Source organism: Gobio gobio (assembly GCF_949357685.1).
Source record: "Gobio gobio genome assembly, chromosome: 17".
NCBI classification, from domain to species: Eukaryota; Metazoa; Chordata; class Actinopteri; order Cypriniformes; family Gobionidae; genus Gobio; species Gobio gobio.
In genome coordinates this window covers 34,159,430-34,187,323 of record NC_137110.1, presented here as the reverse complement: position 1 = coordinate 34,187,323, position 27,894 = coordinate 34,159,430, and the positions used below count along the sequence as shown (strand labels likewise).

The window sequence follows — 27,894 nt, the reverse complement described above, 5'->3', positions numbered from 1 at the left end:
ATGAAGCCAGTCCCTCAAAAATACGCAATGGGCTCAGATTGGTTAGCTGGCCCAGTGTGTTGTGATTCGCTAACCGCAGTGCACGTTTATAGGAAACGCCACGCCCCTTACCGGTAGACTGTGCTTTGGTCAGTATTAGAAACAATGGCATCAATAAAACCATACCAATCTGAGCCCGAATCAGACCCAGAACATTTTAGTGAAGATGATCGAGCAGAACCTGTTCAACCTGTTCAGTCCTCAAGAGTAAAGACTGTGGATCTATAGTGATCGCTACTGAATGGCACTTTTGTATTTTTAGAACGATTATAGCCAAATATGTGTGGCAAGAACTATTAACCCAAAACGAACACTAAACACTGGCTTTACTAGTAGCCAAATCACACACAGAACCATGTTTAGCATGCCTGTAGACAAATAATACATAAAAGCTCTAATCAAAGAATCATTTACACTAATGCCAAGTTCGCTGTTGAGATTTTAACGTTAGGTGTTTGCAACGTTAGGTGTTCGTCGGATAACGTTAAGTATGAATGAGCATTTAACAGACTGGTTTGCAGAACAGCCTATTACAGGAAAACACATCGATGAAAAATAAATCAGACTTACAGGTTGTGGCCCGTAAACAGCTTCTGTTTGTAAATCCAGCTTTCAGGACAAGCCGTTGTGCAAATCCGGCATTGAACTCGCAAAGATTGTGGATGTTTTCCTCTGTGAAATGTGCAGCGCGCGTCGTGCATCCACGCACTGGCCGTGTTTGTCTCGCGCAGCTGACGTTGTACAAATCCGGCATTGAACTCGCGAAGATTGTGGGTGTTTTCCTCCGTGAAATGTGCAGCGGGAGGCGCGCCCGTCATGCATGATTCACGCTGGCAGTGTTTGTCTCGCTGAACCGCTGCTCATGAATTGCAATGGACGAATATTGTCCATTATGTCACATTTCCAGTCTTCTCCTCCGACCCTGTCTGTCTCGTGCTTTATGATGGGCAGCATATATCAGAGACCTGTTCCCCTCTGTCTCAAACACATGCATATAACATGCTGTATGTTAAACGCCCATCCCCAGACCTGCAATCCGGATGAAAATAACAGTGTTTCGTCGGCATTGCAGCAACACCACTCCTGCCTATACCACTATACCACAACAACAGCGATACAAAATGGCCTCACCCCCCCTTATTTAATATTCACGGAGGAGGGGTTTATGTAAATACTGAGGCTGGTGATGTCACCAACCCTGGAGGAATGTCTGTAGTCGCATACTGGCCGTTTGCTGTAGTCCTTAGAAATTGATTTCTTTAAAAGCAAATATCTTTGCTTTAAACTTTGAACGTTATAACTTTGCAAATGTTGTTTATGCTCAAGCAGCAACATTACACGCTAGCTAAAGTTAGAATAGTGAAATCGTGGTTTACCACCCCTTTAAGAACATTTTTTTGAACGTCTTGGTCTTGTCTCTGTCTCGACTCGGTCTTGTCTTGGTCTCGGACTTAGAGGACTCAGGATTTTATCTCAAGACCAGTCAAGACCAAACCTGCTGGGATATCACTAAATTGCCGGTGCATTGTCTAATTTAACATCATTAATGTGATTTGATGTAAAACTTACAGCTTAAAACGCATCAATAACTTCTTTGTAATGTGATTTCTTTTGTTACTGGGCTGCCGGGTTCAGAATCAATGCAGCATTGTCTCAAAAATGGCCAAAATTAATATAAATGCCCACAAAATTCAGAGATTTAATTCGGTTTTTTTTTATACAACATAGAATATAATTAAGCAATATCACAAGAGCAAGAGAGCTGTTTTCATGAATATAACCGTGATTGCAAATTATATTGATTTATACAAATGTGATTAATACCAACTGTGCAAGCCAAGCCAAAGACGACAGTGGCAAGGAACCAAAACTCCACCAGGTGGCATAATGGAGAAAAATAAACCTTGGGAGAAACCAGGCTCATTCCGGGTGCCACTGGAGACAGGTTTATTGAGGATAACATATCGATTAAACAATTAATTAAAATTGCAATTTTCGAAAGATCGGAGACCATCTGATCTGGATACGGCCCGGATTCGGTTGACTGCAGTAGACCTCGGGATAAAACAGAGACTAATATTAGTGTAGATGCCATTCTTTTTATGATGTAACGAGTACATCAGGTGTTATGGGAAGTGTTCCCGGTTCCGGCTGACCTAGTTAATGCAGCCTAACAATCATTTAATTGAAAAAAGTTTTTCATGTGTATGCCATAGTAAAGAGATGTGTTTTTAGTCTAGATTTAAACTGACAGAGTATGTATGCTTACCGAACAATGCTAGAAAGACTGTTCCAGAGTTTAGGTGCTAAATAGGAAAAGGATCGACCGCCTGCAGATTGGTAACAGCGCTATAGTGTCTTACTATTCTAATTGTATTTATTCATTAAATATAAGTCATTATCAAAGACAGTAGATATGGATCTTAGATGAATTTAAGGAGTGCTGGTCTGGTCTTGGTCTTGATTCGGTCTCGGTCTCGGTCTCGCCCTGTCTTGGTCTTGTCTTGTCTCAGCCCCACAAAGTCTTGGTCTTGTCTTGGTCTCTGCACACGCTGGTCTTTGTTTCGACTTGGTCTCTCTTTAGGTGGTCTTGACAACAACACTACAAATAGCGTGTTGAAATGTTGTATAACTTTGGTAATGGGACAATAAGTGATTTCAGTTCCTCTTCCATTTAGAGTTACCGGCTCCAGCTCCAGTGTTACCAACTGGTAAATCAGGTATCTCTCTCTTTCTCTCTCTCTCTCTCTCTCTCTCTCTCTCTCTCTCTCTCTCTCTCTCTCTCTCTCTCTCTCTCGCTCATCCTTTCCATATATATTTTTTTTATTTTTGGAAGATATATTCTACAATTCAAAAATTTCAGGTCAATCAGATTTTTGTAGTTAGTTTTTTTAAACTAACACCAAAGGTGATGAAGGTTCTATCAGGTTGAGGTCAGGCCAGTTAAGGTCCTCCACACCAAACTCACTCAACCATGTCTTTATGAACCTTGCTTTGTGCACGGGTGTGCAGTCATGTTGAAACAGGAAGGGGCCATCCCCAAATTTGGGAGCATGAAATTGTCCAAAATGTCTTGGTAAGCTGGAACTAAGGGGCCAAACCCAACCCCTGAAAAACAACCCCACACCACCACCACCAAACTTTACACTTGGCACAATGCAGTCAAGGCAAGTACCGTTCTCTTGGCAACCGCCAAACTCAGACTCGTCCATCGGATTGCTAGACAGAGAAGTGTGAGAACACGTCTCCACTCCTCTAGAGTCCAGTGGCGGCGTGCTTTACACCACTGCATCCGACGCTTTGCATTGCTCTTGGTGATGTAAGGCTTGGATGCAGCTGCCTAGCCATGGAAAACCATTCCACAAAGCTCTCTACACACTGTTCTTGAGCTAACTGAAGGCAACACAAAGTTTGGAGGTCTGTAGCTATTGACTCTGCAGAAAATTGCCGACTTCTGCACACTGTGCTCCTCAGCATGCGCTGACCCCGCTCTGTGATTTTTCGTGGCTGAGTTGCTGTTGTTCCCAATTGCTTCCACTTTGTTATAATACCACTAACAGTTGACCGTGTAATATTTAGTAGTGAGGAAATTTCACAAATTGATGTATTGCACAGGTGGCAACCTATCACAGTACCACGCTTCACTGAGCTCGACTGTGAGAGCGACTCATTCTTTCCCAAATGTTTGTAGAAGTAGTCTGCATGCCTAGGTGCTTGATTTTATACACCTGTGGCCATGGAAGTGATTGGAACACCTGAATTCAGTGATTTGGAGGGGTGTCCCAATACTTTTGGCAATATAGTGTATCAACATTGTCATACCCATTAATACCAAACCCTCCGAGAGTTATCATGACAGAAATTAGATTAATCAAAAGTGACATTAAAAACATTTATAATGTTACAGAAGATTTCTGTTTTAAATTAATGCTGTTTTGAACTTTCTATTAATTTAGGAATCCTGAAAAAAAATGTAACATGGTTTCCACAAAAATATTAAGCAACAAAACTGTTTTCAACAATAACAACAAATGTTTCTTGAGCACCAAATCAGTATATTAGAATGATCTATGAAGTTTGAAGTAATGGAGCATGAAAAATTAGCTTTGCCATCACAGAAATAAACTACATTTTAAAATATATAAAAATAGAAAACAGCCATTAAAAATGTAACAATATTCCACAATATTAACGTTTTTCTGTATCAAATAAATGCAGAATGCGTTAGAGACTTCTTTCAAAAACATTTTAAAAAAATCTTACTGGTCCCATCGTTTTAAAATTATACAGTGAAAATTATGTTTGTCATTCAAATTCTGTTCATTCTGTTTATTAGATTTTGCCAAATAGATTGTTTGCAGACATTGTGAGAGTAATTCTTAATGGATTATTTAACAGCATTTTGCACTAGGGTCACATCCATATGGGTCCAAATGGTTCTGGATAAGTATGGTTTATTGAGTGGCCTTGTTACTAAAAACAAAGCAAAACGTTTGACCTACAAACCTTCGCGCCACCCAGTAGTGTAGCTGACATACTGATTGTGATCCACTGAATTAAAAACAAATTGAATACTTTCAAATATGTCTAGATTGTCTCAATTCAGTCTTGTCTCAGTCTTATCATTTATTGTAATTATATGGACCCACTTTATATCAGGTGGCCTTAACTACTATGTACTAACATTTTAATTAACCATCTGATACATTGCACTTATTGTGTACATACATGTTTTTACATTGTACTTACATTTTTACTTTTGACTTTTTCGTGATGGCGCCGCCGTGCTCGGTCGCCGTTCAGGTCGCTCCGCTAAGACTTTGCTTTTATTTATTATTCTACTCTCTTTTACTCTCTATTTTTTCCAACGGATCATCTGCTTTGATCTGTTACGACAGCAAAACACTTCTGGAAATTGGTTACCGCTACACTGACCTGTTTCAGGACACTTTCTCCAATCTTCCATCTGAGATTCGCCGGGACGCCGAGTTGAACAATGGCCACTCGAGTCGACGGCGAAGATTCAAAAAACACCGCGGGAAACGCGCTGGGATCCGCAACAGACTGAGAAAAAGAGCATTCAGTCCTCCTCTCCCGAGCATTTTGCTCGCAAATGTCCAATCCTTGGAGAATAAGATGGACGATCTTAGAGCCAGGATAAGTTTTCAACGGGACATGAGAGACTGCAACATCTATTGTCTGTCCGAAACATGGCTCACGCCAGCGGTCCCGGATACAGCCGTGACGCCGTCCGAGAACTTCTCTGTTTTTCGGATGGACAGAACAGCCGAGGCCGGGAAATCTAAAGGCGGTGGAGTGTGTTTCATGATAAACAAGAAATGGTGCGATCCTAGGAACATCTCCATTCTTTCGCGATCCTGCTCGCCTCACTTGGAACATTTAACTATCATGTGCCGGCCTTTCTACCTACCGAGGGAGTTTTCCTCGGTCATCTCCACTGCCGTTTATATTCCACCACAAGCAGACACGGGGCTGGCTTTATCTGCCCTCCATGATGTGACCAGCGGCTTCATAAACAAACACCCCGACGCTGCTTTCATCGTCGCGGGTGATTTTAACAAAGCAAACCTAAAGAAAGTATTGCCAAACTTTCACCAGCATGTCTCCTGTCCCACACGAGGAGCAAACACACTGGATCATTGCAACTCTCCGTTTAAGAACGCCTACAAAGCTCGTTCACAGCCAGCTTTTGGCAAATCGGACCATGCCGCCATTTTCCTCACACCGGAATATAAACAAAGGCTCGTTCAAGAGCCCCCGGTGAGGAGGGAAGTCAAACGCTGGTCATCCCATTCAGAGATCACGCTACAGGCAGCTCTTGATGACGTCGACTGGGACATGTTCCGCGCGAGTTCTGAGGACGTCAGCGAGTTCACAGAAGTGGCGCTCTGCTTTATTAACACACTGACAGAGCAAGCCACACAAACAATAACTATAACGTCCTTCCCTAATCAGAAACCGTGGGTGGACAGTTCAATTCGCACTGCAGTAAACTCGCGCACCACCGCTTACAATGCCGGTCTCCTAACGAGGGATATGAGGGAGTACAAAGCTTCATGTTACGCCCTCCGGCGCGCCGTTAAAGCCGCAAAACTCCGCTATAAAGACCGAGTGGAATCTCATTTCCAACTCAACGACTCCCGGCGGATGTGGCAGGGACTGAGAACCATCTGTGCTTTTGGAACTAAATCCTCTGCAGAGGTGAGAGCTGATCCGTTACTGGTGAACGAGTTAAACTCTTTCTACGCTCGCTTTGATGGTAATCGCGGCAGCGCGACTCCGGCGAGTGACGCGTCAGAGAGAGTCCCTCAGAGCAGCAACGGTCACGTGATCTCTGTCTCGGAGGACGAGGTTCGGAGGGCACTCAAACGTGTGGATGTCAGGAAAGCTGCTGGGCCGGATGGTATTTCAGGTCGTGTTCTGCGGTCCTGTGCTGATCAGCTCGCAGGGCTCTTTACATCCATATTCAACGAGTCCCTTGCTACATCTGTTGTCCCCACCTCCTTCAAACGATCCTCCATCATCCCTGTACCTAAGATCAGTAAACCCTCTTGCCTAAATGACTATCGTCCAGTGGCTCTCACATCTTTAGTCATGAAGGTCTTTGAGAGACTCATTAAAAACAACATTTGCTCCTCCATTCCTGACACTTTGGACCCTCTTCAGTTTGCCTATCGTCCCAATAGATCGACTGAAGATGCCATCTCTCACGTCCTTCACTCCTGCCTCACTCACATCGACAGCAGAAGTGGGAACTATGTCAGGCTGCTATTTATTGACTATAGCTCAGCCTTTAACACCATAGTTCCCATTAAGCTAACACACAAACTCCTGGATCTAGGCCTGAATTCTTCTCTCTGCCTCTGGATTGAAGATTTCCTCACTGGCAGACCCCAGGCGGTGAGAGTAGGCCAGTTCACCTCCACCTCCATCACCCTGAGTGTTGGAGCTCCACAGGGCTGTGTGCTGAGTCCCCTGCTCTACTCTCTCTACACCCATGACTGTTTGTCCACACACAGCTCCACCTCTATCATCAAGTTTGCTGATGATACTGTTGTCCTGGGTCTCATCTCCAACAACAATGAGACGGCATACTTGGACGAAGTGGAGCAACTGACATCATGGTGCCAGGACAACTGTCTCTCTCTGAATGTTAACAAGACCAAAGAACTGATTGTGGACTTCAGGAAGAGACAGCATCGGTCATACTCCCCTCTCATGATCAGCGGGACACCGGTAGAGAGAGTGAGCAGCTTCAAATACCTGGGTGTGAACATCTCCGAGGATCTGACCTGGACTACACACATCCAGACACAGGTGAAAAAAGCCAGGCAAAGACTGTACCACCTGCGCCAGCTGAGGAAATTCAGGGTTTCACCAGCCATCCTGAAAACTTTCTATCGAGGGGCGATAGAAAGTGTCCTGACTCAGTGCATCACAGCGTGGTACGGGAACAGCACCAGTCACGACTGCAAAGCCCTGCAAAGAGTGGTGCGCTTATCCGAGCGCATCTCAGGCTCAGCTCTCCCGTCTCTGCAGGACATCTACACCAAACGCTGCAGAGGTAGAGCTACTAAAATCATCAGAGACATTAATCACCCTGCAAACTCTCACTTCACCCTGCTGCCATCTGGTAAGCGCTTCCGTAGCCTGATGGCAAAGACTGAAAGACTCAGGAGGTGTTTCTTCCCCCAGGCCATCAGACTCCTGAACTCAGTCACGTGACTCACTTCACCCCCGCACACACATAAACATACAGTCTTTTAACATTAACATCCACATACTGCAATTGCACTGCACTTTACGTCCCTATTGTTACTGCGTAACAACCTGTAATAAACCTTGCACATTATACTTCTTTATATATACATATTATATATTTTATGTTAACCACTTATTTTTAAGTCTACAGTTTATCTCACTTATCATATCCACATATTTTTTATATTTTTATTTTTATCTTATTTCCTATTTTTATCTTTTACTTGATTTATTTATAATTCTACTTATGTTAATACTTTTTATTCTAATTTTATTCTATTTCTATTTAATTTCTTGTAACTGTTATTTGCACTGTCCATGGAGCGGACCTGTTTACATTTCACTGCCAGTTGTATATTGTGTATATAACTGTGTATGTGACAAATAAAACTCTTGAATCTCTCTTGAATCTCTTTATAAATACCTTCATGTAAATACATCTGTAATTAATTTCTGTAGTTACATTTATAATTACACTGTTGACACTTCCCTTACACCTAACCCTACCCTTAAACTTACCCATACCACCACACCTGTCCCTAACCCTACCCATATCCCACCTCAATATCAGCAAAGGTGTTTTGCAATTCAATATGAACACAGTAAGTACATTGTACTTATTTTTTTGATGTAAGTACATAGTAGTTAAGGCCACCTAATATAAAGTGGGGCCAATTATATTCTTTTCAACATTAACCTGGCAATATCTGGAAGTTTTGTATAAATAAATAAATAACAGGGACATTACCCCCTTTCCCTCATAGTTTTTTTTTTTTTTTCTTCAAGGAGAGGCGAAGGGTCACTGCTTCACTATAGAGTATGTGATGCCCATGAATGTTCAGATGACATCAGAGTCTACGGCCAGCGTCCTAAGTGAGTAAGAGTTTCTTTTCCTAAACTTAATTTAAAAATAGCTTCTCTTTGTGCATGTTGTTTAGTCACTGAGCTCTAAAACAATAATAATGAGAATTGATTGCACAACCCCAAATCAGAAAAAGTTGGGACAGTATGGAAAACGCAAATGAAAAAAAAAAGAAGTGATTTCTAAATTTACTTTGACTTGTATTTCATTGCAGACCATATGAACACAAAATATTTCATGTTTTGTCTGGTCAACTTCATGTCATTTGTAAATATGCATCCTTTCCTGTCATTCAGACCTGCAACACATTTCAAAAAAAGTTGGGACAGTAAAGCATTTACCACTTTGTAATGTTGCCATTCCTTTCACAACACTTAAAAGACTTTAGGGACTGAAGACACCAAGTGATGAAGTGTTTCAGGTGTCATTTTGTCCCATTCTTCCTGCAAACAAGTCTTAAGGTGGGCAACAGTACGGGGTCTTCGTTGTCGCATTTTGCGCTTCAAAATGCGCCACACATTCTCTGTTGGAGACAGGTCGGGACTGCAGGCAGGCCAGTCAAGTACCCGTACCCTCTTCCTCCGCAGCCAGGACTTTGAAATTTGTGCAGAATGTGGTTTTGCATTGTCTTGTTGAAATATGCATGGACGTCCCTGGAAAAGATGTCTTCTTGAAGGCAGCATATTATGCTCCAAAATCTCTATGTACTTTTCAGCATTAATGGTGCCTTCACAGAAGTGCAAGTTACCTTTGCCAAGGGCACTGACACAACCCCATACCATGACAGACCCTGGCTTTTGGACTTGTTGCTGGTAACAGTCTGGATGATAATTTTCTTCTTTGGTCCGGAGCACACGGCGTCCATTCCTCCCAAAAAATACCTCAAATACTGATTCATCTGACCACAGTACACGTTTCCACTGTGTGATGGTCCATCCCAGATGCCTCCGAGCCCAGAGAAGTCGACGGCGCTTCTGGACACTGTTAACATAAGGCTTCCTTTTGGCACAGTACAGTTTTAACTGGCATTTGTGGATGTAACTACGTATTGTGGTACTTGACAAAGGTTTGCCAAAGTAGTCCTGAGCCCATGTGGTGATATTGCTTATAGATGAATGACGATTCTTGATGCAGTGCCGCCTGAGGGATCGGAGATCACGGTTGTTCAGCTTGGGCTTGCGCCCTTGTCCTTTACGCACTGAAATTCCTCCAGATTCCTTGAATCTTTTAATTATGTTATGCACTGTTGAATGTGAAATATCCAAATATCTTCCTATCTTTCTTTGAGGAACATTGTTTTTAAACATTTCAATAATTTTCTCACGAATTTGTTGGCAAACTGGCGCTCCTCGGCCCATCTTTGCTCCTAAAGGATTAGACCTTTCTTGGATGCTGCTTTTGTACCAAATCATAATTACAATCACCTGTTGACATCACCTGTTTCCAATCACATCATTATTTAACCATTTTACCTCATTACTAGCCCTAAATTGCTCCTGTCCCAACTTTTTTTGAAATGTGTTGCAGGTCTGAATGACAGGAAAGGATGCATATTTACAAATGACATGAAGTTGACCAGACAAAACATGAAATATTTTGTGTTCATATTGTCTGCAATGAAATACAAGTCAAAGTAAATTTAGAAATCACTTCTTTTTTTTTCTTGTTTTGCGTTTTCCATACTGTCCCAACTTTTTCTGATTTGGGGTTGTACAAGAGTGGAATTTATTTCACTGTACTATGGGAATACTCACAATTGGGTTTGGTTAGATTAAAACAAATTTGCTCTATGGTTCATTTCAATAAGTGTAAATGCTGCTATCCATGGTGCACACCAAACAAGCGGACCGAGACCCACCTTTGGGTGCACTCTGGTGCAGTTTGACTGAAAAATGACTGCAACACGGACCAAAGACATCTAAACAAACCCAAAACAGGATAAACCACAGTTTTGACATATTTGAACATCTAATAAGCTTTTAGTGAGAAAACAGTTGTTAAAAATTCCATCATACTGTATGTACACCAGTGAGCACATTTAGCCCAGCACACAGCATTGTTTTGGATGCTCTAAGTTCCGTCACACAATGTACATCATAAAAGTTGCTTTGGACACTTTATTATGATGCTTCCTTTTGAACATCCTGTTGACTATAACTAACTTTGCAACTACATGTCAACTAACTCTTATTAGAGTTGTAGTAGACTGACTGCTTAATATCTGCCTACTCTTTATTGTGATGGTCCTCCATCAGATATGTCAACTTATTCTAACCCTAACCCTACCAGTCTACCAATACTCTATTAACACACTAATGAGAGTTAGTATACATGTTGGTGCAATGTTACTTATAGTCAACAGAATGTGTTAAAGGGACCATCAAAATAAAGTGAAACCGTCGTTTTTTGTTTTGTAACTTTAGGTTGGGTGATAAAAAGTACAGTGATCGCTAAACGAATCAGGGCAAAGTGTATAATTTAAATTTTTGGTCCTGACCAAAAGAACCAAGAGAACCAAACTAGTGTGAACACGTCCTAAATGTATTGCACTGACTTACTACTATAAATATTGTTTAAAAATACTTCAGGTGAGTTTCACAGTTTAAGTTATCTACTAAGATTTAATTAGCTGCTGGCAGCTATTTTCGTTGATATGTCCGATAATGGTAAGTATGCACTTCTGACACAAAAATACATGCTAAATTTGGAACAACCTCAAAAACAAACACCGTTAAAAAAATGTGTACAAGTGTTTTAATGTCAATAAATGGTTAACATATGGATTTGATTTAGCTAATAGATGTAAAAAAAATATGTATATAAAATTTTACAATTCTTATAGTAGTTTCCAGGGATGTTGTTTGCGTGTTTGTTTGTATTTATGTCTTTTTTATTTAAAATTGTACTAGTCAAAATACTTTTAACTGTTCATGAAAAATCTATTGTAGAAATTAGTAAAAAAGTTGAAGTATTATGTTTTCAGAAAATGTAAAAATGTGTAATAGTTAGTCTTTTGAGACTTGATTTGTGATTTGCATATGTATGTCACTGTGTCAGGAATTGATATTCAATAACACCCCATGCTTGTCTATTCAACTAATCAGTCTCATTTAACCCCTCACATGACTCACACGTGTCAAGAGCATTATAAATGGAGGAATGGGGGTGTGCGGGTAGGCTAGGCTGAGGCACTGCTTTAAAAGAGGGTGGCCACAAGTGACCAAAATAGGCACAATAATAATAATAATAATAATAATAATAATAATAATTAATAATAATAATAATAATAAAATGTATAATAGTTGTGGTTATCTAAGGGAGCTATTTCAAACTAAAATTTTATTTTACCACTGCAACCTCGTATATAGGTTGATTCAGTGAGTATTTTTGGCTTGAAAAAAATTAATTTATTTAGAAGTTACCACATGAAGCACAATTTTAGATTAACATTTTTTTTCTCAGTGTAGATCCATAAAGTTCCTTAACCTTTTCACTCATGATAATGTTGGTGAAATTGCATGTGGTTAAAGTTGCCAGATTTCTGTGGGGGCCTGTGCCAGCTGGCCATCATGTAGCTCTGCCCCTGCACACCACCAAGAGGGCATTAGCAAATAGACAGTTTACTTGTTATAGTGGCTGTTTATTTTTTTGTTACATTAATAGTGAGATTACACATAGAGGTTGTAGAAGAATCAGGTATCCATCATCATTAATCATTTTATTTGGCTTTGTTTCTAGAAATGATCCGCTCTGCTACTCCTTTTCCACTGGTCAGTCTATTCTTCATGTTCATTGGATTTGTGCTGAGTAATATTGGACACATCCGACCACAACGCACTATTCTGGCCTTCATCTCTGGAATCTTCTTTATCCTGTCAGGTGGGTTTGAGTTCAAAGCAGTAAAAACTGTGGTAGAATCATTATACACAGTAGGAATGAATCGTGTCATTTTTTTGGACGATAATATACTTTTTTTTAAATACATTTCAGAGTACTAGAATTCATTATAGTTAGTTACAGTCATACTGACTGGACAGAAATACTAAGAAAAAAACTAAGAATTAACTAAGGAAAACTCAAATGTATAATTAAAAAATTATATATTAATATTTAAAAAGACAAAATTCTGAGAAAGAAATTTGCGCTTGAAGACTGTCCAGAAAAAATGAGTGAGAACTGTGTTCAGTTCTCAGAACTGACAGTTCTCTGAAAGGCCAGATAACATTGCTGTCTTATTTTTCTCTTTATTTCTGATACAGGTCTGTCCCTTGTGGTTGGTCTGGTCTTGTATATATCCAATATTAATGATGAAATGATGAACCGAACAAAAACGAATGAAGCTTATTTCAGTTATAAATATGGCTGGTCTTTTGCTTTTGCTGCAGTCTCCTTCCTTCTTACTGAGGTAACACTTGTCTTTTCATCTTTGTGTATATATTTAAAACAATGGGTCTCATTCAGTAGCTGTGCATACAATCTGTATAATTTTTTTTTATATATAAATTAATTTACATCTGTAAATTCATTTATAATTTACATCATCACAACTTTATCAAAACACACTGCTTTGAAATCAGTTCACACTTAAATTATGTTTAAATTTAGAACCAATAAGCTACTCAAACTCCCAGTGAACTAATAAACATGTGATGAACTAATGAACATCTGCATGCCCAAGCCATGAGTTCTGGGTAAGTGGATACACAGCAGCTTTGGTGCCTACAGTCTGTTGTTATGAATCCTCATCACTGTCCTGCATTTTCATTGGTTTGCTGGTAAATGGGCAATTTCATGTGCAGGGTAAGTTGTGCGCGAATCGCTTGCCAAAAGGAAAAACGATCTCGAGCAACGAAAATTACATTGTATTTGATACAAAACTAAATAGACATAACTATTTTCATAGTATTTCTTATTCTCCATTAGGAAATTTATTTTTAAGGAAAACATATAAACTGTTAAAGAGAGACGTACCGTAAGCAGACCTACTGTTACTATCCGAGGCTGTTAATCTATGCATTTAAGTCATCAATTTGCATTTTTATTATACTTACATTTACTCTAATTATATTTTACTTATATTATTTATAATAGGCTACTAATATTGATAATTTTCTCAATAAAAAAAACACTTCTGGTATACATTTAAATTGACGCCTGTCATGTTCCTTATTTGTCGTCTTTGATTTAGATTAGTTTGTTCTCAGCCGATGCGCCATACTGTTTAAAGGTGAAGTACAGATGCTGGTCATATAATTAGAATATCATCAAAAAGTTGATTTATTTCACTAATTCCATTCAGTGAAACTTGTATATTATATTCATTCATAACACAGACTGATATATTTCAAATGTTTATTTCTTTTAATTTTGATGATTATAACTGACAACTAAGGAAAATCCCAAATTCAGTATCTCAGAAAATTTGAATATTGTGAAAAGGTTCAATATTGAAGACACCTGGTGCAACACTTTAATTAGCTAATTAACTCAAAACACCTGCAAAGGCCTTAAAATGGTCTCTCAGTCTAGTTCTGTAGGCTGCACTATCATGGGGAAGACTGCTGACTTGACAGTTGTCCAAAAGACGACCATTGACACCTTGCACAAGGAAGGCAAGACACAAAAGGTTGTTGCAAAAGAGGCTGGCTGTTCACAGAGCTCTGTGTCCTAGCACATTAATAGAGAGGCGAAGGGAAGGAAAAGATGTGGTAGAAAAAAGTGTACAAGCAATAGGGATAACCACACCCTGGAGAGGATTGTGAAACAAAACCCATTCAAAAATGTAGGGGAGATTCACAAAGAGTGGACTGCAGCTGGAGTCAGTGCTTCAAGAACCACTACGCACAGAGTATGCAAGACAGGTTTCAGCTGTCCCATTCCTTGTGTCAAGGCACTCTTGAACAACAAACAGCGTCAGAAGCGTCTCGCCTGGGCTAAAGACAAAAAGGACTGGACTGCTGCTGAGTGGTCCAAATTAATGTTCTCTGATGAAAGTAAATTTCCTTTGGAAATCAGGGTCCCAGAGTCTGGAGGAAGAGAGGAGAGGCACACAATCCACATTGCTTGAGGTCCAGTGTAAAGTTTCCACAGTCAGTGATTGTTTGGAGTGCCATGTCATCTGCTGGTGTTGGTCCGCAGCTGTATACCAGGAAGTTTTAGAGCACTTCATGCTTCCTGCTGCTGACCAACTTTATGGAGATGCAGATTTCATTTTACAACAGGACTTGGCACCTGCACACAGTGCCAAAGCAACCAGTACCTGGTTTAAGGACCATGGTATCCCTGTTCTTAATTGGCCAGCAATGTCGCCTGACCTTAACCTTGTGAAGAGGAAGATGTGATATGCCAGACCCAACAATGCAGAAGAGCAGAAGGCCACTATCAGAGCAACCTGGGCTGTCATAACACCTAAAACAGTGCCACAGACTGATCGACTCCATGCCACGCTGCATTGCTGCAGTAATTCAGGCAAAAGGAGTGCTGTACATGCTCATACTTTTCATGTTCATACTTTTAAGTTGGCCAAGATTTCTAAAAATCCTTTCTTTGTATTGATTTTAAGTAATATTCAAATTTTCTGAGATACTGAATTTGGGATTTTCCTTAGTTGCCAGTTATAATCATCAAAATTAAAAGAAATTAAAGCTGCGAGCAGCGATGACGGGCCCAAGCCGGTGGCACCGCCACGCCGGTGGCCTCAGCTTAACTGTGCACGGCAGGCAATATGCATTTAAACAGGAGAATATTTTAGAATCGCTCGAATATGCCACATTTACTGCAGCAACTGGTGCCACTATCACCACAAGCCACACCCATGATGTAATTTAAATCTAGATTAATTTTAATGTCATAGGATAACATAAATAAAATTTATATTTTCCTGCTCAAAATTTTGTAAGTCCAGAAGGCCAGTATTTAATTCAAGGTGTTTGTAGTTCTTTTTTACTTATTCACACTAAAGTGATAGTTTTTTGTGATAGTCTATGATACGAAAGGGGTAAATTATCATTCCGAGAGAGAAAGGCACACACACAAACTCACAGGGTGAGAGAGACACCCCCCCCCCCCCCCCCCCCCCACACACACACACACACACACACACCCAGGGGCGTAGCCATCTTTTCAGAAGTGAGGGGGACAGAAATGTCAGGTGTAATACCAGTTTTTTTTCTGACCTTTGTCTAATTGACAGATTTAATCTCATCTCTTGCTTTTAATTCAGTAATATATAAAATACACTGCTGAACAATAACCACTAATATCTATAATGTTTTCCCTATGTTATGTCAATTTTATGATTGGTTTATGTACTACAAACACTTGTGCATTAAGTCCCCATGGATTTTATGCTTTGTAAAAAAAAATATCACTGAATAAGGCAGAAAATATACTATCAAAAGTTTGGAAAACATAACAATTGTTAAATGTTTTTGAATAAGTTTTCTGCTCACCAAGGCTGCATTTATTTAATAAAAAATGCAGTAAAAAAGTAATACAGTGAAATATTATCCCAATGTAAAGCAGCTGTGTGAATATATAGTAAAAAAGAAAAAAATCTTTGTAATTTATTCCTGTGATCAAAGCTGAATTCATCATCATTACTCCAGTCTTCAGTGTCACATGATCTTTCAGAAATCATTCTAATATGTTAATTTGATGCTCAAGAAACATTTATGATTATTATCAATGTTGAAAACAGTTGTGCTGCTTCATTTTTGTGGAAATATTGAACTATTCAAACATTTGTGGTAAGATAAAAAAGAGAGAAATTAATACTTTTATTCATCAAACATGCATTAAATGTTTTCAACAATGATTATAATTATAAATGTTTTCGTTTCATCAAATGATCATATTAGAATTATTTCAGAAGGATCATGTGATACTGAAGACTGGAGTAATGATGCTGAAAATTCAACTTTGATCACAGGAATAAATTACACTTTACTATAATATAATATAATTGTAATATCATTACAAATAAAAAAACTGTGAATTTATATGTGAAAATATTTCGCAATATTAATGTTTTAACTGTATTTTTTATTAAATAAATGCAGCCTTGGCAAGCAGAAGATACTAAACATTTAAAAGGCTGTCAGTTAGCACTGCATTATTCATATTCTTTATTGTTAATAAATACCTTGAAATGGCTGGAAAAACACAAACCATATATTGTCGCAATCGTGTTTGTTGTCAGGTTTCACCAGTCTTAGCGATTATTTTTATTCAGCTGCTGCTACAGCGCTGAATGCCTTTGGAACGTGAAAGGTGTTACTTCTACGAATCAGTTTTGTTTTTTCTTTGAGAGCGCGCCCTATGGCTTCGAGTATGAATTGGAGAGTTGCACGAGAGTGTTAGCACTCCATAGTGTTTAGATCGCCTCGTTTTTGGATACGAATAAAATGACAGGTCATGTATAGATTATTTTGTGTCTTTGAATTTAAATCTAGATTTATTTACGTTGGCTTCTACGTAAACGAACTTGCTTGTGTAACAGAAGTAGGCCAGTAAGAGCGGTGCGGCTAGACGCCGGTTCGAATCCCGCCCGGAGCGGGTCGACTAGGAACTACCGGTGCGACCCGGTAAAAGTGCGGGGGACAAATGTACGTTTTATTAAAAGTGCGGGGGACATGTCCCCCCCGTCCCCCGCGTAATCTACGCCCATGCACACACCACACACACACGTGCGCGCACACAATCAAACACACACACACCCAGGGTGAGCCTGAGAGTGAGGGGGGAGGGGAAGGACTGAGAGAGAGGCAATCTGCACATTGAACAAGGTTCACAAGATTTTAACAACAAAAAGAAATAAAATCTAAATGGTGGGAGAAAGTTTTTTTTATTTCACTCTCTGAAAAAAATATGTTGAATATATTTGAAATCAATATGTGTGGTCCAATATAAAAAATAAATAGAGAAAGTCACACACACACACACACACACACACACACACACACACACACACACACACACACACACACACACACACACACACACACACACACACACACACAATGATAGAGGGAGAGTGAGGGGGAGGGGAAGGACTGAGAGAAAGGCACACACACATACTCACAGGGTGAGAGAGAGAGCCCCCCCCCCCTCCACACACACACACACACACACACACACACACACACACATGTTTGTTTTTGTGAAATGTGAGGACATTCCATAGGCGTAATGGTTTTTATACCGTACAAACCGTATTTTCTATCCCATTACACTGCCCCTAAACCTACCCATCACACACACACACACACATACACATACACACACACACACACTGCCCCTAAACCTACCCATCACAGGAGACTGTGCAGTTCACTTTCTGTAAAAAAAACCTTGTTCTGTGATTTATAAGCATTTTGAAAAGTGAGGACATGGGGAACGTCCTCATATTTCACCCTCTTTTTGTCATACCCATGTCATTATACACATTTGTGTCCTGATATTTCACAAAAACATGCCCACACACACACACACACACACACACACACACACACACACACACACACACACACACACACACACACACACACACACACACACACACACACACAGACACACAGACACACAGACACACAAACCCCTTAAAGCTATTTCATTTATGGGACACAGGAAATATTCTCATAAACCATGTTTTCATTGTAATTTGTAGTATATTTTTAAAGCTACTTGGTTACATTTTAATAATACATTATTTAGTATGTTTTTAAAGATATTTTTATTATGTGGACACATGAAATGTCCTCATTAACCACTACGTTGTAATAACAGTGTAATACCCATGTCATTATACAAATTTGTGTCCCTAATAAATCACATAAACAAGCACACACACACACACACACACACACACACACACACACACACACACACACACACACACACATACACACACACGGAGAGAGAGAGTTTCAAAAATAACAACACTGCTACCTTTTAGTGAGGGGAGGGCAGACAGAGAATAAATATTCAGAAGAAATATATTAAATAAAATAAATATATTGATCTGAAAAATAGTATGATTATTTTAAAGCTATTTGGTTACATTTTAATAAAACATTGTTTTAGTATGTTTTTAAACACACACACATACACGTTGTAATACCAGTGTAATACCCATGTCATTATACAAATGTGTGTCCTCATAAATCACAAACAAGAGAGAGAGAGAGAGAGAGAGAGAGAGAGAGAGAAACAAGTTTTTTTTTATCCTGCTTCAAAACTAATACAATGCTGCCATCTTGTGTTCATTGAGGGGAGAGCAGCAGACAGAGAATTTCTGTTCCCCTTTTTTGTCCTTATTTAATCCCTCGCCATGGCAACACCGTTTGAGATATCCAAAATCCGTTCACATTTTAGCATCTTCCGTATCTTTGTTTCATGTTGACCGAGTTTGGTGGAGATTGAATAAATCGCCTACGAGGAGAACGTAAAAACTCAGACCCCGATTTAACCAAAAATTCACCTTAAAACCAAAATATCTGACTTCCTGTTGGTCGGAGCTAATGACTGTAAATTAGAAAGTTGTCCGGCTCGAAGAGAACAATATATGTACCGAGTTTGGTGACTGAAGATAAAACTAACCCCCCCACTTTTGTCAAAAGGTGGCGCTAGAGAGGCCCTCATCCCCGCCCATTTCTGATGCTTTACCAATGTGTACTGACTGACATCTCTGATGTGTGTGTTGAGTTTCAAGCAGTTTCAAGCAATTTCAAGCATGCTAAGAGCCTCAAAACAGCCAAAAGATTATTAAACTTTGACACGTTGCCATGGCAACAGTATTTGAAATTTCAGGAATCCATTTCATACGTCTCTGTCTGTCATGTTTTCACATTATACTGATGAAGTTTGAAGTAAATGGGGTGAAAATAAGATGGTGATTCAAAGCATTTTTGAAAGTGACACACTTCCTGCTGCCAGTTGGTGGCGCTATAACTTTGACTCACAAAAGTCATATCCATGTGATCGGCCTCTTACAACGAACACACAGCTGAAGTTTCATCCAAATCAGTCAATGTTTGCTGACGTTATAACACACTTCCTGTTTCCCTTTTCTCGCCATAAATTCGTTGCTTCGCCACGGCCAAACCATTTGAGATATCAAAAATCCGCTCGCAATTTAGCATCCTGGATATGTTCTCTTCATGCTGACCGAGTTTGGCGATGATCGAAACAATGGCCTCGGAGGAGTATATTAAATTCCAGAGCATGGGTTTTCCGAACAACCGATTATAGCTCACTTCCTGTTGGGCTGACGCATAACTATGAGCACGAAAGTTGTTTGGCCCGATGAGGTCTATATGTGTACCGAGTTTCATACATGTACGTGCAAGTGTGTTTGATATATGGACCAAGTTTTCAGACCCCACTTAAGGGGGCGCTGTCGAGCCCCCCTGCCACGCCCGGGTACCAGCTTCAGCCCGGCTCTGATGGCCGCGCATTCCGACGCCTGTGCGAAGTTTCAAGAGTTTTCGAGCATGTTAAGTGCCCCAAAAGTACCCTAGAAGTCAAAAAAAAAAAAAAAAATTAAAGCTGCGAGCAGCGATGACGGGCCCAAGCCGGTGGCACCGCCACGCCGGTGGCATCAGTTTAACTGTGCACGGCAGGCAATAGGCATTTAAAATGGGAAAACATAAAAGGACTATGTCAAAGTCATCTGAATTCACCACATTAACTGCAGCAGTTGGTGCTGCTATGACCACAAACCACAACAGCCACATCTATGAGATCAATTAAATTTATATGAATTTCATGTCAGATTATGTCAAAGGTCAAATTGGAATGAGTTCAGAATACCATTCGAATGCTGATGTTGTTTTATTCTAACACTTCTCTTCATGTGTTTTTGAGCTACCTTAGCTACCGTTTGTGCACCAATCTTATGCACCATAAAACATGCTTTCATTTCAATATGGGTGGTCCAATAAATTTTTTTTTAATAAAAAATGTATAAATGGAGCCAAATCACAGAAACTGCAAAGATGATTTTAATATCAGTGTCAGGTAAGAGTAAGATGCGTGTCTACATTTTATGGAAGTTTATTATAAATAGCCACTTTTATAAAATCATGTGAAATTTATGTTTTAATACATTTATATTATATCAGTAAATAATTAATTTAAAGACATGTGCATCATACGTGATCTTGGCAAACACATCACATGACGTTTTTATTTCAAGTGATAGTTATTTGTGATAGCCTATATGAAAGGGTTAAATTATGATCATCAAGAGAGAAAGTCACACACACACACACACACACACACACACACACACACACACACACACACACACACACACACACACACACACACACACACACACACACACACACAATGATAGAGTGAGAGTGAGGGGGAGGGGAAGGACTGAGATAAAGACACACACACACAAACTCACAGGGTGAGAGAGAGACCCCCCCCCCCCACACACACAGATAGAGAGGGGGAAGGGGAAAGACAGGCAGATGGCATTCCATAGACTTAATGGTTTGTATACTGTACAAACTGTACATTCTATCCCCCTACACTACCCCTAAGCCTACATATCGCACACACACACACACTACCCCTAAACCTACCATCACAGAAAACATTCTGCATTTTTACATTTTTATTAAAAAATTGTTTAGTATGCTGTTAAAGCTATTTTGATTTACGGGGACACATGAAATGTCTTCATAAACCATGATTATGTTGTAATAAACACCCCTCCAACACACCCATTTCTGAGGCTTTGCCCATTTCCACTGACGGACATCTCTGATGTGTGTGTTGAGTTTCAAGCAATTTCAAGCATGCTAAGAGGAATTATACAAATATTCACGTTCAAACCAAAATATCTGACTTCCTGTTGGTCAGAGCTAATGACTGTAAAGTAGAAAGTATTTAAAATATCAGGAATCCATTCGTATGTCTATATCTGCCATGTTTTGTCATTATACTGATGCAGTTTGAAGTAAATAGGGGGAAAACAAGACAGTGATTTAACATTTTTGAAAGTTACACACTTCCTGCTGCCAGTTGGTGGCCACACACACACACACACACACACACACACACACACACACACAGTGAGAAAGTGAGAGTGAGGGGGGGGGGGGGAAAGGAAAGGCAGAGGACATTGCATAGACTTAATGGTTTTTATACTGTACAAACTGTACATGCTATCCCCCTACACTACACTAAATATACATGATAATGACATGACGGAATATACACAGTTAAGAACTGTATAACTATACTTATAAGTTACATTTGTATAATGTAACCGTAAACCAGAGCTTATTGTACCATATATAGGCGCTAAATGCAGCTGCATTAAAAGGAGCGGAGCTGCCGCTGCTAACAAGCGGTGTCCGGTTACAAAAGTGTGTGCCCAGGTTTAGCTCTATATAACAAGTGTTAATATGCCGATCAGACATGATACATTTTTCCATCAACATACATTACAAGCAAATATTTTCTATAAACGAATAAACATTGTTAATAACTGAATGATTATTCAAATAGGTGAGCATTACGCTATTGTATGTTGACACAAAAATACTTCTGAGGTGACATCAACTGAATTACGCGATGACACACTCTGAAACACATCCACAATGACAATAACTATTATTACTTACGGAGTTATTAACGCACAGAAATACCACACAAGGAAAAACAGACTTTTGAGGAATAAACAAGCCAGGAAAACTCCGTATAACTCTGTTACTGGAGCTGCTGAGATGAAAACTCTCTGCGCATGCACCAGACAAGTCTGAACAAGTTGACGCGCACAGTGTTAAAACCGGTTAAAACGCGAAAGGCGAAGCTTGAATTTACGGGTATGTCCCTCTTTGGCTAATGTACTTTCGAGATGGAGGGGCAACATGGCGACCATTGTTAGATCCCATTACCTTATGTATTTTCAATGGCATATTATAAACTTACGAGAATACTTTATTACTTGAAAGAAGTAAATATACATTAATGAGCACATATATTTTTGAAAGAACTAAGTGTTTTTAGCTAAGAATAGACTAAAAAAGTTACACAGTGTAGCTTTAAAAAAATCTTTACATAAACCCAAAATAATAAATGTTATATTTACCCATGGCCTTCCCTGTTATACAGAAATGTAATAGTTATCAAACCTTCCTTAACTGCATAAATAATAAATGAAATATAGATGAATCATCATTAAAGCTACAATTTTCTCTGTTCCCGTTGTTCTTTGATGAACATTAATGACAGGCATCATCAGTGCTCCTGTCACTTTAAGAACAACCGCGGATCTCACGCGCGGTCCCGCGCATCTCATTTCCTCACAACTCTTTAAAGTTCATTTAAGACGTTATTTAACTAATTTAAGACTCTAATATGAGAATACTCAAAATCCTCTGTGTTATTGTTTGTTCAAGAGCAAAAGAGAACTCGATGTGAGCAGGAAACTGACGCGAGTCTATCTATGCGTCGAGTGTGTGTGTGTGTGTGTGTGTGTGTGTGTGTGTGTGTGTGTGTGTGTGTGTCAGTGTCCCTTGATTAGCTGACATGAGACGCATCCACACAGATAGGACACTGACAGACACACACACACACACACACACACACACATGTTTGTTTTTGTGAAATGTGAGGACATTCCATAGGCGTAATGGTTTTTATACCGTACAAACCGTATTTTCTATCCCCTTACACTGCCCCTGCCCCTAAACCTAGCCCTCACAGGAGACTGTGCAGTTCACTTTCTGTGAAAAAAAACTCATTCTGTGTGATTTATAAGCATTTTGAAAAGTGAGGACATGGGGAACGTCCTCATATTTCACCCTCTTTTTGTAATACCTGTGTCATACCCATGTCATTATACACATTTGTGTCCTGATATTTCACGAAAACATGCCCACACACACACACACACACACACACACACACACACACACACACACACACACACACACACACACACACACAGCATACCGCAGCATAGCCATACAGTTTAAGTTCACCCACACTTTATATTAATAAAAAGGTTTACAGTGCAAATACTGTTGTTGCATATACTGTGCATAAAATTTGAAAACATTTGCAAAAAACAGCACTGTATCATAATTTTTTTTTTTAAACCTTTAAGTAACCATTTTTTAAACATCTATAAACATTACATTTACATAGATAGACGGACCAGATATTCCTAACACTTTGGGAATACTTTAGGGTTACTAGTTGTTTTGTAAACTGTCTATAAACATTATCTGGATGGTTATTGTAAAGTTGCAACCGATGACTATAATACCTTGTTAAATAGTTTAATAAACAGTACCAGTAAAACGTGGGCAGTACCAGTAAAACATGTAAACAGTACCAGTCAAACATGTGGGTTGTCCTGATACTGTACTTCAAAATGTAATAGTGTAAAAATTGCCACAGAATAAAGTAATTGTTCAAGATCTATTGGTAACTCATAAAAATAATGTCATATTTGCATAAACTGTCACTACCGTATATATCCCGACACTAGCACATTAAGATAAGCTATGAAAAAAATCATGTTCCTCTGCCTCTTTCTGGTTAAATAATGTTTATAATAATTGTTAATATAGCATGCTATATTAACTATTCCAGGTTATTTATGCATAGCATAAATAATAGTTAGTATAGCATGCTATGCCACTTTCATCAAAACATATTACAAAGCTATAGCAATCTCATGTCATTCCGTCTGTTCGGAAAAAAAGTTGCACTAACTGTTCGTTACAAGCAGCATTTGCCGTCAGGCAGGTAACGATAGCTAACATAAACATATTTTTGCTAGCCTACCTGCTGCAAACTTACACTTTTTTCGTACAAGACAAGTAGAGCTATTTTATCCAGTGTAATTTATCACATACCACTATCTTGTTTTTTCTTATCCTCCTCTTCCTTTCTCTTTTTTCTTTTCTGGCTTCCTGAAGCATAAAATTCCGCTTCAAATCCGAAGATTTTGTATTTTGCCGACAGCAGAGATCGCGTGGTTGGCTGGCTGCTGTCAGCGACTTCTGAGAGGGGCCCCTTAAGGGGGATCCCGATAACAGTGTCATTGCACTTTACTGCATTGACTATCAATGGGGCGCTCACACAGTTTGTCGTTTCATTTTATTCTTAACCTGTCGCTGTCTTGGGGCCCCAGGCCAGCTTGAGGCCCCAAGCAATTGCTTGGTTTGCCTGCCTTGTCGCGACGGGCCCGCACACACACACACACACACACACACACACACACACACACACACACACACACACAGACAGGACACTGACACACACACACACACACACACACACACACACACACATAGGACATTGGCATACAGCGTGTTCTCTTGTGTCTTGTCGCGCTTGGAAGCATTTACATGAATAGGAGCGTGATCATGTAACGCTAAGCAAAAATGGATATAAAAACGGACGCTGCGTTATTTGCGTTAAATATTTTTAATGCGTTAAGCTTCCGTTTCACGTTGACCGAGTTTGGTGGAGATTGAATAAATCGCCTACGAGGAGAACGTAAAAACTCAGACCCTGAATTATACAAATATTCACGTTCAAACAAACTTTCTGTGAAAAAAGACACTTATAAACAGACACTTGTAGAAAATAATGTGAATTTTTTTTTATATATAAATTTGAACTATGTCAGTAAATAATGAATTTAAAGACAAATGTGTCAAAAGTGATCTTTGCAAACACAGCACATGACCTTCTGTAAAGCACATGTATAGAAAACACACTCTCTCTCCTCTGTTTTAAAAAAAGAGTTCTGTCTGAATGTGTATATGAAATCACGGCTGTCAGGTGAAAAGAATTGTAACTCAAATGTCATTTAGAAAATTAGTCCTGTATGAGTAGTGATATAGTGTCATAGTTCATGTCCACATTAACCACTACGTTGTAATACCAGTGTAATACCCATGTCATCATACACATTTGTGTCCTCATGAATCACATTAACAAGCACACATACAGAGAAAGGGAGTTTCAAAAATAATACAACACTGCCCCCTTTTGGTGATAGAGGGGAGGGCACACAAACAGCCAAAAACATTATTAAACTTTGACATGTGGCCATGGCAACATTATTTGAAATATCAGGAATTCATTCATATGTCTCTATCTGTCATGTTTTCACATTATACTGATGAAGTTTGAAGTCAATCATGTGAAAATAAGATGGTGATTCAAAGCATTTTTGAAAGTGACACACTTCCTGCTGCCAGTTGGTGGCGCTATAACTTTGACTCACAAAAGTCATATCCATGCGATCGGCTTCTTACAACGAACACACAGCTGAAGTTTCATCCAAATCAGTCAATGTTTGCACAAGTTATTACACACTTCCTGTTTCCCTTTTCTCGCCATAAATTCGTTGCTTCGGCCAAACCATTTGAGATATCAAAAATCCGTTCGCAATTTAGCATCCTGGATATGTTCTCTTCATGCTGACCGAGTTTGGCAATGATTGAAACAATGGCCTCGGAGGAGTATATTAAATTCCAGAGCATGCGTTTTCCGAACAACCCATATTAGCTCACTTCCTGTTGGGCTGACGCATAACTATGAGCACGAAAGTTGTTCGGCCCGATGACGTCTATATGTGTACCGAGTTTCATACATGTACGTGCAAGTGTGTTTGATATATAGACCAAGTTTTCAGACCCCACTTTAGGTGGCGCTGTCGAGCCCCCCTGCCACGCCCGGGTACCAGCTTCAGCCCGGCTCTGATGGCCGCGGATTCCGACGTGTGTGCAAAGTTTCAAGAGTTTTCGAGCATGTTAAGTGCCCCAAAAGTACCCGAGAAGTCGAAAAAAAAAATAAATAAAAAAACAAAGAATTAAAGCTGCGAGCAGCGATGACGGGCCCAAGCCGGTGGCACCGCCACGCCGGTGGCATCAGCTTAACTGTGCACGGCAGGCAATATGCATTTAAACAGGATAATTTTTTTAAATCGCTCGAATATGCCACATTTACTGCAGCAGCTGGTGCCACTATCACCACAAGCCACACCCATGATGTAATTTAAATCTAGATTAATTTTAATGTCATAGGATAAAATAAATAAAAGTTATATTTTCCTGCTCAAAATTTTGTAAGTCCAGAAGGCCAGTATTTAATTCAAGGTGTTTGTAGTTCTTTTTAACTTATTCACACTAAAGTGATAGTTTTTTGTGATAGTCTATGATACGAAAGGGGTAAATTATCATTCCGAGAGAGAAAGGCACACACACAAACTCACAGGGTGAGAGAGACACCCCCCCCCCCACACACACACACACACACACCACACACACACACACGTGCGCGCACACAATCAAACACACACACACACCCAGGGTGAGCCTGAGAGTGAGGGGGGAGGGGAAGGACTGAGAGAGAGGCAATCTGCACATTGAACCAGGTTCACAAGATTTTAACAACAAAAAGAAATAAAATCTAAATGGTGGGAGAAAGTTTTTTTTATTTCACTCTCTGAAAAAAATATGTTGAATATATTTGAAATCAATATGTGTGGTCCAATATAAAAAATAAATAGAGAAAGTCACACACACACACACACACACACACACACACACACACACACACACACACACACACACACACACACACACACACACACACACACACACACACACACACACACACACACACACACACACACACACACACACAATGATAGAGTGAGAGTGAGGGGGAGGGGAAGGACTGAGAGAAAGGCACACACACATACAGGGTGAGAGAGAGCCCCCCCCCCCCTCCACACACACACACACACACACACACACACACACACAGAGAGAGTGATAGAGAGGGGGAAGGGGAAAGACAGGCGGAGGGCATTCCATAGACTTAATGGTTTTTATACTGTACAAACTGTAAATTCTATCCCCCTACACTACCCCTAAGCCTACATATCGCACACACACACACACACACACTACCCCTAAACCTACCATCACAGAAAACATTCTGCATTTTTACATTTTTATTAAAACATTGTTTAGTATGCTTTTAAAGCTATTTTGATTTACGGGGACACATGAAATGTCTTCATAAACCATGATTATGTTGTAATAAACACCCCTCCAACACACCCATTTCTGAGGCTTTGCCCATTTCCACTGACTGACATCTCTGATGTGTGTGTTGAGTTTCAAGCAATTTCAAGCATGCTAAGAGCCTCAAAAACA

At 39.7% G+C, this 27,894-nt stretch overlaps 1 protein-coding gene across 1 annotated transcript in view; it reads left to right on the top strand.

The window, feature by feature from the left end:
• Nucleotides 1–27,894, top strand: part of cacng5a (calcium channel, voltage-dependent, gamma subunit 5a) — a 114,185-nt gene that overhangs the window by 74,780 nt on the left and 11,511 nt on the right. The window contains exons 3-5 of the mRNA XM_079840999.1: nt 8,608–8,694; nt 12,422–12,562; nt 12,943–13,088. Coding sequence (XP_079697125.1) covers nt 8,608–8,694; nt 12,422–12,562; nt 12,943–13,088 — 374 coding nt within the window. The remainder of the gene's footprint in view (nt 1–8,607; nt 8,695–12,421; nt 12,563–12,942; nt 13,089–27,894) is intronic.